The sequence below is a fragment of the Mytilinidion resinicola genome (assembly GCF_010093595.1).
Source record: "Mytilinidion resinicola strain CBS 304.34 unplaced genomic scaffold BDZ99scaffold_1, whole genome shotgun sequence".
Taxonomy (NCBI): domain Eukaryota; kingdom Fungi; phylum Ascomycota; class Dothideomycetes; order Mytilinidiales; family Mytilinidiaceae; genus Mytilinidion; species Mytilinidion resinicola.
The window spans coordinates 3233074-3247479 of NW_022985437.1; the positions used below are offsets into that span (position 1 = coordinate 3233074).

General features: G+C 54.2%; 6 protein-coding genes across 6 annotated transcripts; 4 read left to right on the forward strand and 2 right to left on the reverse strand.

The window, feature by feature from the left end:
- Window positions 1-1767: 1767 nt before the first annotated feature.
- On the reverse strand, window positions 1768-3281 carry BDZ99DRAFT_470882 (uncharacterized protein; the record flags this gene model as incomplete). The annotated part of the gene is made up of 3 exons (XM_033721681.1): window positions 1768-2052; window positions 2225-2860; window positions 2916-3281. 3 exons carry the CDS (start codon window positions 3279-3281, stop codon window positions 1768-1770), a joined length of 1287 nt encoding a protein of 428 aa, XP_033584913.1.
- Window positions 3282-5147: 1866 nt separating this feature from the next.
- BDZ99DRAFT_470883 (uncharacterized protein) lies at window positions 5148-7720 on the forward strand (the record flags this gene model as incomplete). The annotated part of the gene is made up of 9 exons (XM_033721682.1): window positions 5148-5194; window positions 5283-5660; window positions 5718-5749; window positions 5840-6093; window positions 6158-6222; window positions 6289-6357; window positions 6406-6640; window positions 6694-6993; window positions 7079-7720. 9 exons carry the CDS (start codon window positions 5148-5150, stop codon window positions 7718-7720), a joined length of 2022 nt encoding a protein of 673 aa, XP_033584914.1.
- A 437-nt stretch (window positions 7721-8157) lies between these two features.
- Window positions 8158-8798, forward strand: BDZ99DRAFT_514172 (uncharacterized protein; the record flags this gene model as incomplete). Its single annotated transcript, XM_033724837.1, has 3 exons — window positions 8158-8465; window positions 8533-8641; window positions 8712-8798. 3 exons carry the CDS (start codon window positions 8158-8160, stop codon window positions 8796-8798), a joined length of 504 nt encoding a protein of 167 aa, XP_033584915.1.
- Window positions 8799-9069: 271 nt separating this feature from the next.
- On the forward strand, window positions 9070-9798 carry BDZ99DRAFT_531157 (uncharacterized protein; the record flags this gene model as incomplete). Its single annotated transcript, XM_033726440.1, has 1 exon — window positions 9070-9798. The coding sequence occupies one exon, from the start codon at window positions 9070-9072 to the stop codon at window positions 9796-9798; it is 729 nt and encodes a 242-aa protein (XP_033584916.1).
- Window positions 9799-10038: 240 nt separating this feature from the next.
- BDZ99DRAFT_470886 (uncharacterized protein) lies at window positions 10039-10959 on the reverse strand (the record flags this gene model as incomplete). The annotated part of the gene is made up of 1 exon (XM_033721683.1): window positions 10039-10959. One exon carries the CDS (start codon window positions 10957-10959, stop codon window positions 10039-10041), a length of 921 nt encoding a protein of 306 aa, XP_033584917.1.
- A 1199-nt stretch (window positions 10960-12158) lies between these two features.
- On the forward strand, window positions 12159-13890 carry BDZ99DRAFT_514175 (uncharacterized protein; the record flags this gene model as incomplete). The annotated part of the gene is made up of 3 exons (XM_033724838.1): window positions 12159-12253; window positions 12479-12584; window positions 12643-13890. The coding sequence occupies 3 exons, from the start codon at window positions 12159-12161 to the stop codon at window positions 13888-13890; spliced, it is 1449 nt and encodes a 482-aa protein (XP_033584918.1).
- Between the last annotated feature and the right edge of the window lie 516 nt (window positions 13891-14406).

Here is a 14406-nt window from a genome sequence, read left to right on the forward strand (position 1 = left end):
GTCTTCCTTTTCATATCTTTTTCCCTACAAAAATCTTGCGAAAGACTGTCAAGACTCTAACCTGATACCGATAGCGCTAATCAGTCGATGTCGCATCCGTCAATACGAAATCATCGTTCCGTTTCTTACGGGCAGACCTAGGGGCGGTTGGTGACGTCAACGTACCCTCGGTATCATGCTTGGGTGTTGATGGCCCATCTCCGTGGCAAGGTGAACTGGTTAGATAAGTTAAGAAAGTACTGTAACTTCGGTCGGAAAGAGAAGATGAATAAACCGGGTATATTGGTCAAAAATAAACGCAGAAAATTCGATCAGCCCATCAATAGCTCGCTAGATACGCATCTTCCTTCTAAGTTGGCCTAGTGCGGCTGTATCTCGATGCCAAATCTTGAAGCCCGTGGCTTCCCAGAGGATGGAGCGTGGATCGAAAAGATCGTGCGGCGGGTCGAAGAAGACTCGCGCATCGAGGAAGAGTCGAATGAATGTAGCCATGACACAGGTCCACGGCTAATGCCGTTGGAATCAGCTGCCATTTGAAAGCCAATTCCGAGACGCCGCCTAGAGTCGTCAGCAGTATTCTCAGTGTAGTTTCATGAAAGTGGAGCATCATGCCAAGCGTTTTTCCTCCTTGATCGGTCCGTCCCGGGGCTTCAATGATGTTCCGTCTCGACTGAAGACTGAAATTGGAGAATACGACGATGGGCAGCAAGAGATACCAGCTAAGCTGGGACGTTCCATGACGCGAGATGCGCAGGGGTTGGGCCATCATGTTCTCCTATTCCAATCAAAGCTCTCATCTTTCTCGACGCATAGCCGTCGTCGTTATGTTGAGTTCTGCTGTTCTGTACCACATACCTGGCCTGTTGTTATCTCAACTCGAAGCGACGATGCTCGTATACCATGCCGACGCCGAATGAGATGCTGGAGCTGGCTTTCGCGACTTTACTGTTGGCCGAGGCACTTGAATGTAGGGTGGAAAGAGGATCCTGAAGGTCGAAGATGATCAACTTTGTGATCTTTTCGCCACATGGGTGTCGTTGGAGGCTTGTCTGGTATCGTCCTACTCCCGTGCGGCTGGCTTGAGTCCTCTATGTTCGCTGGATGACCTCCTGTCATGCTCGCAAGGTGTATTCCGTTGCCCACTGCCTGACAGAGTGTCGAAACTGAACTCCTTCAAGATCCCTTTCCGACCAAGGCCGGGGCCGTGAAACCTGGTGTCTGATCAAAGGCTGCTTTTCATTTTGTCTCAGGCGTGCGCGTGGAGGGTGGGGAGGATCGAAGGCCGTGCTACGAAATATGTCAGTCTATTGGTTCACCAGCGTTTGATGACCCTACCTGGGGACCGGGACGAGTAGTGTAGAATCCTGACTGTTCCCAGCTCCCTGAAGGCATCGCCTTTCTAGGCAGTATCTTCGAAATCCAAGTATGAGGAAGAGTCCGGGGGCACAGCTCTTGGCCCCTTAGGAAGGCTGATGCCGGTCGGCGTTCCAGGCCGTCAGCTCTGCTCCACCCGCTCTTTGATAGTGTTCTTGCCCTCCACTTCGTATCAGAGTCATGCCGCAGTCCCACAGCTTCCTCGTCTCTTGCAATCTCGGTCTTCGCCCTCGGTGCGCTCGCCGACGCTGCGAAGGGCGGCAGAGGGGTCGTGTTGTCGGAGTGTCTCCACGGTCGAGGCTGACGCGTAGGAGCAATCGAACGGCGAAAACCGGTGTGTGGAGACAAGGGTGAGGATTTTTGGGAGAGCTTTGGAAGTTAGCTTTAGTTCTCTTACGAGTCTGGAGTAAGACTGAAGGTTCCCGGACAGCCCTCGGGTACGGCTTTCCCTTTATCCCTGGGAGGCGCCGAGGCGGCAAGAGCAGATTCTGCAGCTAGATTGTCAACGACAGCATGCGACGTCTCAAACCTTGGAAACAGCACAGTATGGAGGATCCGGATCGTCGTGGCCCGCCTTTGGAGTCGGTGACGGACTCGTTTTCTTTGGAGAATCTTCGTCAGCTCAGCGGAGGAAGCGCCGAGGCGCAGGTGGAATGTGGGGATACTAGGGAAATCTACCTGGACCAAGTAAGAGTGTATTAGCGAGGGTCGTATCTGCCTCGAGCTAAGGAGTTGTGGTTTATGAGAGGCGGTCTGGGCTTCCTCGCTGTCGCCGTGGGCTGCTTCGTTGAAGGTCGCCAGGTACCGAAGGTCTCAGCGATCATCATTGCGGTTCGTGATACCTCCACACTGCGCTGTATGCATGTATTGGCGTTGAGCCGGATCGCGAGTGGGTGGAAAGGAAACGACGCTGCGAAGGGCGGTCGGAGGGAGGCGGGCGGAAGTCGTAGAGGAGGCTTCTGGCCTGGCAAGGACACGAGAAGACGATGCTGGGATGCGCAAGAAAGGGCGATGAAGTCTTGAAGTGGCGATGGTGGTCGTGCTTGTGGGGGAGCTTGAGGATGGAGGAGGAGAGTTGATGAGGCGGAAGAGCGACGGGGGACGGCGAGAAGCATTGGGAAGGCGCGGGATAGCGACGCTGCGAGGGTTGAAAGAGATCACCGTGTATCAAATGATGGTACGTGAAGAGGTATGCTTTGCGCAAGAGTTTTACTGTGGAGAGGGGAGAAGCTGAGGAGGCAGAGAAACGCGAAAGGCTGTTTTGGGCAGCAGGCATAGGGAAAGGGTGAGACGACGACGCCACAACGCCGTGCTTCTTAGAGCAGACTGAAGCATATCTGACACATATATCTATGCCAGGAGTGGTATGTGTCCACCTCTTAATGCCGTACCTTGTATTATGGCGCCTCGTGCCTGGGTTGCGGCGTACGAACGGCAGGCAGAGGGACCCGAAGTAATATCCACGCGCAGCGCTCACTTCGCAGCGCTTCGCAGGTCTAGATCATGTCTTTAAGCTAAAGAATATGCCTCCCTAGCTTTACACCAAGACTTGTCGCCATGGTGTTGAACTGCGCGACTCGCTGGGGCGATCTGGCGATGCGAGCGGTCGCGGTCGAATTGCTCGCGCCAACGACAACATCACGACGCCATTTTTCGCAACGGGGATACCACAGAGCGTGTAAAGATATATTAAGAATACAGAGAGATTCTGACCATTGCGACATTTGCGCCGACTCAGTGCGGTACGATCCTGGCCGCCATGGAAGTTCGCAGCAGCTCTTTGGGACCCGACCGTGGCCGCCCATGATCACGACGACACAACGTCCGCTCTCGCACCACCTCCAAACGTAGAATGAAGCAGATTGCAGCTTGCCTGGCTTCTTTGGCTGCAGGTACGATGCTGCCATAGCGATGCAGCGCCTTGCTCAGCAGGGCTTTACAATCGCGACACTACGATCTGTGTCGCAATCTTAGCGTCAAAGCAAACAAGGCGCATATCACAAACCTGTATCACTACAAACAGCGAAATGATTGAGGAACGATTGCTTCTTCCTCGAGTACCCAGGCAAGCTGAGTAGATCAATGAAAAAGATGTTGAACAAAGATGTTCGCGTTGGCCCGAGGCAGTGTAATACGAGCGACACAGTGCCCCCTGACATAGGCAAGCCCAGCGGCCAGGGGACGGTTTCCAAAGACTGAGGTATAATAGCTGGACTTCCGTAGAAGCCTGCCAAGCAATTAAGCAAGGCAAACGGAGGCCCTAGGAACAACCGCGACCGGCAAGGCGACGGCGACGGCGACACCTAGGACACGTCAGCATTGAAGAAGGAAGGAAGGAGGGAGGGGGCCGGGCCTTATATAGGTGGCAGAGGGCGAGATTGCGGACCGGATCAACACGTCGGGCAACCGCTAGGCAACAGCGGCAAGCTGTTCTGTCTTCATGGTATTTTAGAGTTGCCGTAGCAGATCGGTGTGCTACGTCACTGAAGGGACGATGAAGTAGGTATGGGCAGCCGTAGAGCGGCAGTGCTCAACGGCGAGGAACCACCATATCCTGGCATGATGTCCCTTCAGCTCAGGAGCACGGCACAAAATGATGTAGGGAGTATCATCTTGAGAAGGCTGAAAACATCACGACCATTGTAGACGCCGTTTGGATGCGGAACTCGTCGTTGAGGTGCAAATGCATTAGTGTCTCCTTGAAGATTCATGCATCGAATGGCATTGCGAGGGGCAGCTGTTGAAATAAGAAACCGGGAAACCGTGGTTCACTGGCCAATCTTCCCTTGGCTGAGTGTTCAGGGGGCCGCGACAGCATACTTTAGCGACCTTGGTGTTTACATCTGCTTGGGGTAGGGGCTTGCTGGAACGCCGCCTTGATTCCGTTTCCTCCCTCATCTCCTCTCCTTTCTTTCCCATCCGTCATTCTCTTTCATCTTCCTCCGTCCCCAAACTCCCGCGGCCGGATTACTGCCCACGCTGCGAGTCCAGCCTTGACGAAGCTGGAACAGTCTTACCGCAATGTAAACGTAAGCTTTGCTGCGCCCTCGCACTCTCGTGGCGACATCGTCTCATGCTACCCAGCCGGGCTACTCGCCGTGATTCGGCAACTTCCTCACCCACCGCAGGCCTGGGGATGTAGGTAAGTCTCTACCCCCTCTGACAAGACCAATTTGACTAATTAGCAAGACTGGCACGACGGCACCTCGCCTCCACCTACATCTTCAATTCACGAATCCTCTCTCCGCCCTGCCCAACATAATGCACCCGAACCCGCTGCTCACTCGCGTGCGGCTCGAACCTGACTAGGTAGACGGACGACTCGCTGGAAGAAGACGAGCAATCCCAGGGTATTCTTGCTCTGTGGTCTGGATGGCCTGTAGTAAGTTCATATCATAGCTCAAGGAGCTTGACTGGCAATAGATAGACTAACTAGAGACGCTCTAGTTTTTCTGTCCCCGATCCAGATTTTAAAGTCGAACGACTGATTTCCGTTCTCAGCATCGATCCCAAGGAGTTCAGCTTCCATATCGAGAACCAGGCTTCGAAGGTTATGTGCACGCTTGCATTCGACAATCCCAGCTTCAGTCCTCAGATGCGAATGAGTGCCTGGGGTCTACTTACTCAGATGTTACAATGGTCTTATCACAAATGTCTTGACACCGCTCTGGCACTTGCCACTCTTCCTCAATCCGTGGAAGCGAAGCGAACTTGGGCGTCGAGGGAGACAGCGGACGTTCCTTGATGGATTTGTTGAACGGCGCACGAGAGCAATGGCAAGCAGGACAGCTGCGACCATGCTGGGCGAGACAGTATCACGGTGGGTTTTGGGTCCAGGACCGGGTTTGTCTTCAGCGTTCGTTTTCTTGTAAGAGCATCTCAAAATCAAAACCCATTCCCCTTTCTAGGCCCCCGGGCCCCTGCAGTGTTTCGAGTTCGCAGAGAAGTTCGCCCCTCCCGGCTGCGGATCCAACCTTCGTCGATCCGAATTCTCTGTCACCAGTCAAGGAAACCTGCTTGTTTATCGCTCCTCCGTCGCAAAGTTCCCATTCTGCCGTCTTCTTTCGTTGTCCTTGCCACTCTTATTCGTGTCACCATACGCTACATCGAGCCGTTCCTTCTCATGTAGCGCTAGCGGAGAACGGGATCCGACCCTCACGCCTGTCATATCGCTTCTCGCATTCCTGGCCGATACATCGGCAAGCGACAAAGAGTTCTTCAGTGAGGAGGAGCCGACGCCGTCAGACCGACACTGAACACGAAAAAAACACTGCCAGGTTGTGGCCGTAAGCCTCCCCCCTTACACCTCACTATAATGATACGGACTGACACGTTGCCCTAAGACGTCCTTTTCCTCTTCTCTTTCGTCTGTTGGGTGAGCAACACGAGTATCGGGGGCATGCCAAACGGCCCGTGTTGCTTACCCCATAGACTTGGGCGCGCGGATTCTTGGATTGTGCACCAGTCTTCTTGCAGGTGCCGCAGTTGCTTCATCAAAGAGCCTGTCCGGGATTGTCACCACTCGCAGTCGAGGTCGTTCGAGTCGCTTTCCGAGTAGGGTCATGCGTCGTAGCAGCCAAGGATGCCCTGGACGCTACCTCGGCCGAACCATGGTCGACCATTGTCACAAACATTTCCGAGCAATTTCCCGGAGTAGCCCTTGCCGAGTTCCACCAGACGACTGGCATTCCGCTGTCTAATCAGGCCTACGTCAGCACTGTGAGCGGCCACTAACTCTGGACGAAAGCCTAATGAAAGGCTCTAAAGGATAATTTACTTATAGAAACCTTCTGGTACTCCGCGCTTGCATCAAGGAGACCTTCCGATTGAGATCGCCTGTCCCAACCGGTAAATAACTGTGCGCAATCATGGAGTGTATGCTAACCTCGGACAGGCGTTGCTCACGAGCTAAAGGCTGACGACTACTACCGCGGTGGCTTCGGGCTTCATTTCGAAGGGAAAGGGGGTTCTTGCCCTCGACTGGTAAGTCATGCCAATGGCCTCTCTATGTTCTCTCTGACACAGATCCAGGGCCGTGATGCTCAACGGAGTCAAGTACCCAGACCCCGAGAACTACCACCCAGAGCGTTGTCTTGTGTGGGAATGTTTGGACGGAACTTCGTCATCATCTCGGATGAGTCCATCGCAAATTACTTCCTCGTTAAGCGCGCAGAGATCTACTCAGACAGACCCGCCGTGCCATCTCTCATTGACTCGAAGAGCAGCCATGGGATGTTGTTATACCTGCCACTCATGGGTAGGAAATGTGCGTCGTCACCCAAGCCGAAGTCTCAAAGCCTATGCTGATATCAGCTGTAGAAGCTTGGGTTCGCCAGCGCAAGTGGGACCACTCGTAGCTGGCGCAATCTTCTGCGATCAAATACAAGGGCATCATGGAGATTGAAGTCAAGCGCATGCTCTTCGTGTGTGCGGATGGCGGAGGAGCTCCCAATGAAAAGTCAAAGTTCTCAATCTTCATATCAGTACCGCTTTCCACTTCCACGTCGTGAATTTGTCGTTGTGAAAGCCAGATCCAAATTGTGCATTGGGGGTTTTCTTACATCATCACGCTTGTGTCATAGCGTCCTTCTTAGGTATGCGAGTCCGGATGAGGGTGAAGTGAGTTCCGATCTAACCCATCTCGGCAAAGCCGACTTCCACCGCTTCATCAACGTCCACCTCTCCACTCTCTTCCTCCCTTCAGCCTACCACATTCGAACACCTCAACACCAAGTCACAGTCACCAACAAAATCACGCAACTCCGTCGAAATGAACACTCAAACCCGCCCATTCCGCTTCCGCCTCGCCAACCGCACCGCAACGCGCCACCAACCTCCCCGCCCTCGAAACGGCCCGCTGCCCATCCCGCCAACCTTCCCGTTCATGCAAGCACCCTTCGACATCCGCCTCATCATCGCCTCCTTCGCCGTCACGTTCCCCCACCGCCTGCCCGTCCTCGACGCCTGGCACGGCCGCTTCCTCATCCCCGATCTGCGCCGCACCGACCCCGACTCGAGCGGCTTCACCGAGGCCCAGCCCGGCACGGTCGATGACCTGCCAATTGTCATCGCACTGCGAAGCGCCCCGCAGATGCGCACCGCGGAGGGCCAGCTGGAGCTGCAGACGGTGCGCGGAAGATTCTACATGAGGAACGAGTTCGAGTTCGATGCGTGGGGGCTGTACATGGCGCGGATCACGCAGCTGCAGGGGTTCGCGTTCCAGCACCTGAGGGTGGTGGTCTTGACGGAGTGGACGGACATGTCGCCGAACTGTACGCTTTCGCTGGAGGAGATCGCGCAGGGTACGGGGGGCAGGGTGAGGGTGGTGGTGGAGCTGCGGGAGTAGGGGGTGGGGGGAATTGGGGGAAGGGGGTGAGGTTGCTGAGGGGGTTGAGAGCGGGCTGGGGGGGTCTGAGTAGATGATTTTGGGGTGCAGAGGATGTCAACATTTCGGTCTCTTGAATTGGGACGCTGCTCGGTATAGTCATTGACGGTGTGCTGCATCTGTTTGAGGTGGCCCAAAATGCCCGTGAGATGTTATTTTGCACCCTTTGAATCTGAACATTCGAATCTGAATCCGAAGTCTTAGCGAGGTATTTTCTTGCTAATTAAGAGAGCAACAATGAGCAAGGCCTCAATCAAGACAACAGCTGTAGACATTTGAGGTCGTGCTGCAACTGTCTGAGGTAGTTGACGGGTGTCACCACGTGACGCATCCAACGTCAAAGGCCGCAGCTCCCCAATCATCTTCACCTCTTCCCTCACCGCCTCACCATCACCACCATGCACAGGACACCCCCCGGCACCCCCAGCATCAGTCAAGACGGTACTAGAGGAGATCAGATTCGAAATCCGCAGCTCAATGTGCCACCACTCGACGTGCTTCGGCCCAAGCTGCTACCGCTCGACGAGCTTCCACTCAAGCTGCTACCACTCGACATGTTGCCGCTAGACCTGCTTCTCCTCGACGTGTTGTCGCTCAACGTGCTGCCGCTCGATGTGTTCCCTTGCCAGCGGACACAAAAGCGCCCATCCTTCGCATGGTCTCGAGACACCTCTCCTTCGACACCCTCACTCCACTATTCGACGAGGTAAGCCGACCCTCTTCACTACCAAAACGGGTAGCTTTCACTTAGGCTAACGAAACCTTTCACTTAGGTCGAGCCCCCTCGGCATCTTGATTCAAGCAGGAGAGATTACAATCGGACCTCATACAATGGATGCCAATTGGATAATGCCGTTTCTTTATAAAGAAAATGTTGTCATGGTACATCTCGCCATCCAGACCTTGCTGCTGCCAGTCATGTGTAGCAAGCGACGCTAAATTTACAACCTAGGACATGAGATGGTGGGTCAAGAACGCAAGTCTGCTGGAAACTTGCACAAACGCTGGGGACCGAGGCCGCAAGAGGGGCGGCGTCTAATTGGGAGGTGAAGCAGAGGTAAAGAGGTCCTAAATTACAAGTGAAGAAGAGAGGTCTAATCTAATGGACAGGTACAAAAAGCATAGTTGGATAGCTTCTCGTCACCGACAGCTGGCCTACCCCGACAGCCCCTTGCTCACCTCACCCTAAGGCCACCCCAGCAGGACGACGTCTTTCCAACACCAAGTCTCGCGCGAACCTCACCTCCGACTTCTCGGGTATCTGACTTTGCTGGAGATCATGAATCGTATATCCGCATCGGCCAACTTTTATGCGCTCGTCAGTAACCTCTTCCTCACCCAGAGGTTACCCCGGCCTCGTGGGCCAGCGCATTTCAACCCCAAATCTCTTGCCTGTATCGCACACTCCCAGCCATCCCTCAACACTTACCCGAGTCCCGGCCTCTCCAGCCTCCTCTTCTGCCGGAAACCGTGAATCGCACGTGCGCATCGGTGAGCTTTGCCGCCACGTGAAGGACCTTGAGGACCGCCTGGAGGCCATAGCCAAGGAGCACGCCACGATCCAGAATTGGCTGCTCGCGCAATTGATTGCTCAAAACGGCCTGGAATCGATTCCTCTCCCTGATGTCTCTGCCGGAGACTCCAGATTGGACGCCTGCTTGAAGCGTATTGTGGAGCTGGAAAAGGAGGTGGAGGCCAGTCGGAAGGCGCGTGAGGCCCGCCAAAACGACGAAGACTTCATGACGTTTGAGGATGAAGAGAATTTGGACGCCGAATTCCTCTCTCTTTCCTGTGCCTTTCTCGTCGGACCTGTGGAGCGTGAGTTTGGAGAAGGCAGGAAGTATTGTCTCGAGCTGGAGCTTGGTATGGCGAGGAACGAAAAACGTGCTTTTGGAGTGTTTGAAAGCTGGGGTGCATACCTGCGGTTCCATGGCTGCTGCCGTCCTGGCCGTCGAATCAAGGGTTGGGTGAGTTATAGGCAGATCATGTTTGGTTCTTCATGGGGATGGGGACCAGGGTTAAGGAATGCGACTTTTTGAGTACCTCAAAGCTGGTTGGGCCGCCCAGACGGATTTAGATAGGCAAACAAAGGCTGCATTCGAAGGAGCTAAATTTGAAGCGTGGAAACCTTGACATCAGCCTAAGTTTTTATGATACGATAAGACGCCTCAAACGTCGTCCGGTGTAGGCCAAGACATAGTATTCTTTCATTGCGAGTCTCTTCCGAAGTCTACCAAGCCTTGCAAAACTCTCATACTCTCCAGCCGAATCGGAACCCTCTACAAACTCACCCCTTCAATCGCACCCACCAACCCATCCTCCTGCTCCTCCACCCAAGATCCGCCCCTCTGCACAACTGCCATTCTCTCGTCGTGTGTCACGCCTTCCACCATCGGCCGCCCTCCCAAGGTGTGTCGGATCCTCCTCACCCTCTCCTGAACTACACCCCTCATCTCCACCACCCCAACTTCCTCCTCAATCCGCTCCACCTCGCAAAACCCATCTTCCTGGTGCTCAACACACCGCAGCGACTCCACTCCGCCGCACTCAACCCTCAGTAAACTCTCCCACTTCCCCGACCGCGATCTAGCCACCAAAACCGCCACCAGATCCACCACCCGCAGAACCTGCTCTCTAACCCCGAAGCTCTCCAACGCTTCGTGCCCTACCCCGTACTGCCACTCATCTTGCCACTCGATCAGCCCCCGCGCCGCGATCGTGACGTTCTCAAGCCCCTTCAGCGCTGCCAACGCCGCCAATCCTGGCAGCCCGTTGCGGGGGTCCAAGTCACTCAGCACCAGGCGGCGCAGGTGCCGGAACCCGAAGCCGATCCGCACCGGCGAGATGTCCTGCATGGTGGCGAGGTCGAGTTCGAGCGTGTCGAAGACGAAGGTGTTGTGGTGGTAGAACTCGGCGCGGTGGTCGCGGAGCTCGGGCGCGTCGGTGTCGTTGTGGAGGGTGCCGCGGAGGGCGATGAGGAGGGGCAAGTCGTCGACTGTGCCGGGCAGATTTGCGGTGGCGGCGGGGGAGATCGGTGAGGGAGGGGGCAAGTTGGTGAGGATGAAGTGGCCGGCGGCGACGCGGTGGACCTCGAGGGGGCAAGGGAATGAGACGGCGAAGGAGGTTATGAGGACGCGGATGGCTTGGGGGACGCGGAAGAGGGGGAATTCGGTTGGTGGGCTGGGGCTGGGCTGAGACATGGTGGTTGTGTGGTCGTGAGGTGGGTTTGCTGTGATGTTGTGGGGGAGAATGAGGTCTTGAGAAGAGGAGCAGTGACGATCAAGAGAAGTGGAGATTAAGAGTCTCTGGGCTTTGGACAATGAGGTATCGAAGTATTCAAATTTTGTGGAATAGGAAGGTCGGGTGCTGGAGTGGTGGCTGCGCACGAACCCCGGAGATCCCACCGTCACTTAATCCAAACTTGGCAAACACGCGCACTTGATCGTTCTGCCTACGCAGTACCCAGAATACCTAGGGAGAGGTATCACCTCCGCACCGTGCAAGTTCTACATCTTCTTTGCCTGCTCCTTCACTAGCCCTCCTACGATGCCTCCCGGCGGCTGGCTTCAGAGCCGACTTGATATCTAGCTCCTTAATCCTACCTCTCTTCATGAGGGTATGAATTGGCGGCTTAATTCCGAGAAGATGCTGTTGGAATAAAGCTGTTAGAGTTGGCTCGTGTGGTGTTTACTTTGCTTGGAAATCACCTTTGCTTGGAAATCACAATATCTATCGGCCCTGATTTCGAGATCCGAGTAGTGGCTAAGAAGACGATAATACATATTACGTCAAGGAATGCGCTCTGCTCCTTTACTGTGCGTAGTGACTCATCCTATTGATATCATTCTCATGAAGAGATCACATTTTCAATCTGTGTATACCCGTCTGTCACTGCCTGGAGTGGCTTCTAGAGTTTACCAGCTGTCCAACCTGCTGAGTTTCCTTCCAATTGCGAGGTCTGAAATTAGCATGAGGCACTACAAGCGGTATTAGAGAAGTGTACTTAGATCAACTGCAAGCCCTTGTAAATCATTCTAGTAAAACAGAGACATGATGTCAAGATTACCGGTGAATGCTGGCGATATTGCTCTGTGTATAGTTTAATAAAGTCGCGGGGGTGCTGAGACTCCTATATAGAGTAGCAAGAAAATTTGAAGCTATTCTGAATTGACATTTATGATTAGGTAGTAGATATGCAGTCCTAATTCTCGTGTTGCTAGGCGCCGCCGAGGCCGCAGGGCGAGCAGCTAGCGCTTGGATGCTCTGCTCCCGATATCAAAGACTTCCGACGTCAAATTTGGCGTCCAACTCCTATCCTTCTCCCCCCCAAACGACCCCTCTCGTGCACCTGTACCTTCCACATATCCATCACCTTGATCTCGACCTAAGCAGCGCCAGGATGAGCGACTGTAGCAGCACCTCCGGCAGCAGTTGGTCGGACTCGGAAAGCCAATTTGACCTCCCGCCCAACGACAAGCCTGACGCGGCGCCGATGTAGCAACCTGCCGTTGTTATTAGAGTTCCTAGGCTCCGATTGGACTCGGAAACTGAGCCTACTGCATCACATTTAACCTAACCCGAGGGCCCCGTCATGTAGTCATGCGACTTGTGCTTTGAGGGCAAAAAGCCGACCCGGTTCATTCGAACCTCGTGTAACCACGAGTTTTGCAAGAAGTGCTTCATCCGATGGATACGCCAATCTGCTCATCCCGACTGCAGATGCCCGACCTGCAGGGAGCCGTTTGGGCTTGCGCAGGTGCTCGGCGCGCAACTCTCCGGACGGATGCCGTCACGAGAGACGGCGCTGGAATTTCGAGATATGGCGGTAAGATACCACGTCTGGACGGTTATCTCTACGCACCTTGCTAATTTGCTGGAATTAGGAGCGCGATCCCCAACATCGCTCATTCTCACTCGTCTCAAACCGCGCCCGAACCGAATTACTCGAGACCTTCAGAATCCCCGGCCCTCTCAATATCACCTGTATCGAGTATAACGAATGTCCGGTCCGAGGAACGTACCGTCGCCCAGGCCGCGGTGAAAAAGAGTCGGAGTTTGATATGATGAGAATGCTAGCCCGATATCGACAGCGACAGGGATATCGGTTGCATTACGGCGTCTATTGGGACCCGAGCGTAAGCACGCACGCAGGATTCGCCTGGGAGACGTTCTATATGGCCAATTCGTTCGGTTTCAGCTCACACAACCCCGAAAACAGCCTTGATCGTTTCAGCCGACGAGCGTTTGGGTGGATACATCGGATAAACGTGAATACGCTCGTTGGCCACCGGGCTCAAGAAGCCTTTCGGAATCTGTGTGATCAGTTGGCGACGTTGCGGACGAGCGCCAGGGGTGACTACAAGGAGCTGATGCTATCCGACGAGTGCGTGCAGAAGTACCTATGCCACTCGTTCGACTATGGCCACAGAACCTCGCTTGCAAACGCCCCGGCGTTCGTTGATCTGGTCCTGCTTCTTGCCGCAAAGCTCGTTTTCGCCGTAAAAGCCAAGAAATGGAACCTCAGGCTAGGTTGGGGTCCGAATGCCTTCCGCTACAAGTGGTCTTGCCCCTTTGATCACACTGTGCCCGGGCACAGATACCCGTTCTCACAGCTGATCCGCACGGAATGCACACAAGAAGAGAAGGATGCGGCAAAAGCGATATTTGACCGGAAGTATCAAGAAATGGTAGATGGCGTCAAACGCGAAAAGAACTTCCACCAATCATCCATAGAAGAGGTTGAAGCCATTGTCAAGGGAAAACGACCGAGACGACCTGATCTGCTTTCATTGAAGCGCAAGCGCGAGGCGACAAAAGAACATGAGCTTTCCTTGAAGCGAAAGAGAGCGGCGGAGAGGCTAGAGGAGCGACCACGTCAACCATTGAGACCGACGCCGAGCTCGCTGATGCGGGGGCCACCAGACAGAGAGGGCATGAGGAGGCAAGGTGGGCTACGTGCCATTCCCCACACTGCAGAGGCCCGCATGAGGCCCCAGAGAGCTCCTACAAGCCCTGGCCCTGATTCGGACGATGATGAGCCAAAAATGTCTCCTGAGCAGATTGCAGAATGGGAGAACAAGATGAGGTTCAGCAACTTTCGGGATGATGGGGAGGGTCAGGGTGGGACCTAACGGAATTTTCGGGGCGTTCCATGAGGAAAGAAAAGCCTTTTAGTAGGAAGGAAAGACTGCTTGGTATGAAAGCGATGGCATCTAGCAGGTGCTGGGGAGCATGGGCTGGTAATGTTCGATCGGGATGGAGGTGGTAAGATGGCATTGGGCGGACTAAAAGCGTCTCCAGTTTTAATACACAGCGGTCATACAAATGTGCACTTTCTTCTGATAATCACATCACTGCTTCTGCCTCGAAGCTCACAGTTAGCTTAGAAGAGCTGAGTAATGACAAAATGATGTTCAAACCTGAATTCGCTGTCTTGATACTATGGAATTTACGTGATGCCAGCTGCACTCTCTCTAGATTTAAACGCAGCAGACAAACACTTCAGGCTATTCGATATTACCCATATTTGAAGTCATAGGGCATAGACCACGAATACTCCATCGGTCGAGCTGCAGGATTGCTCGCACAGCATCACTGTCAGGAGGGGCCTAGCTAGGAGGTTGTGGGCCAGTCAAAAGGCATTCTGA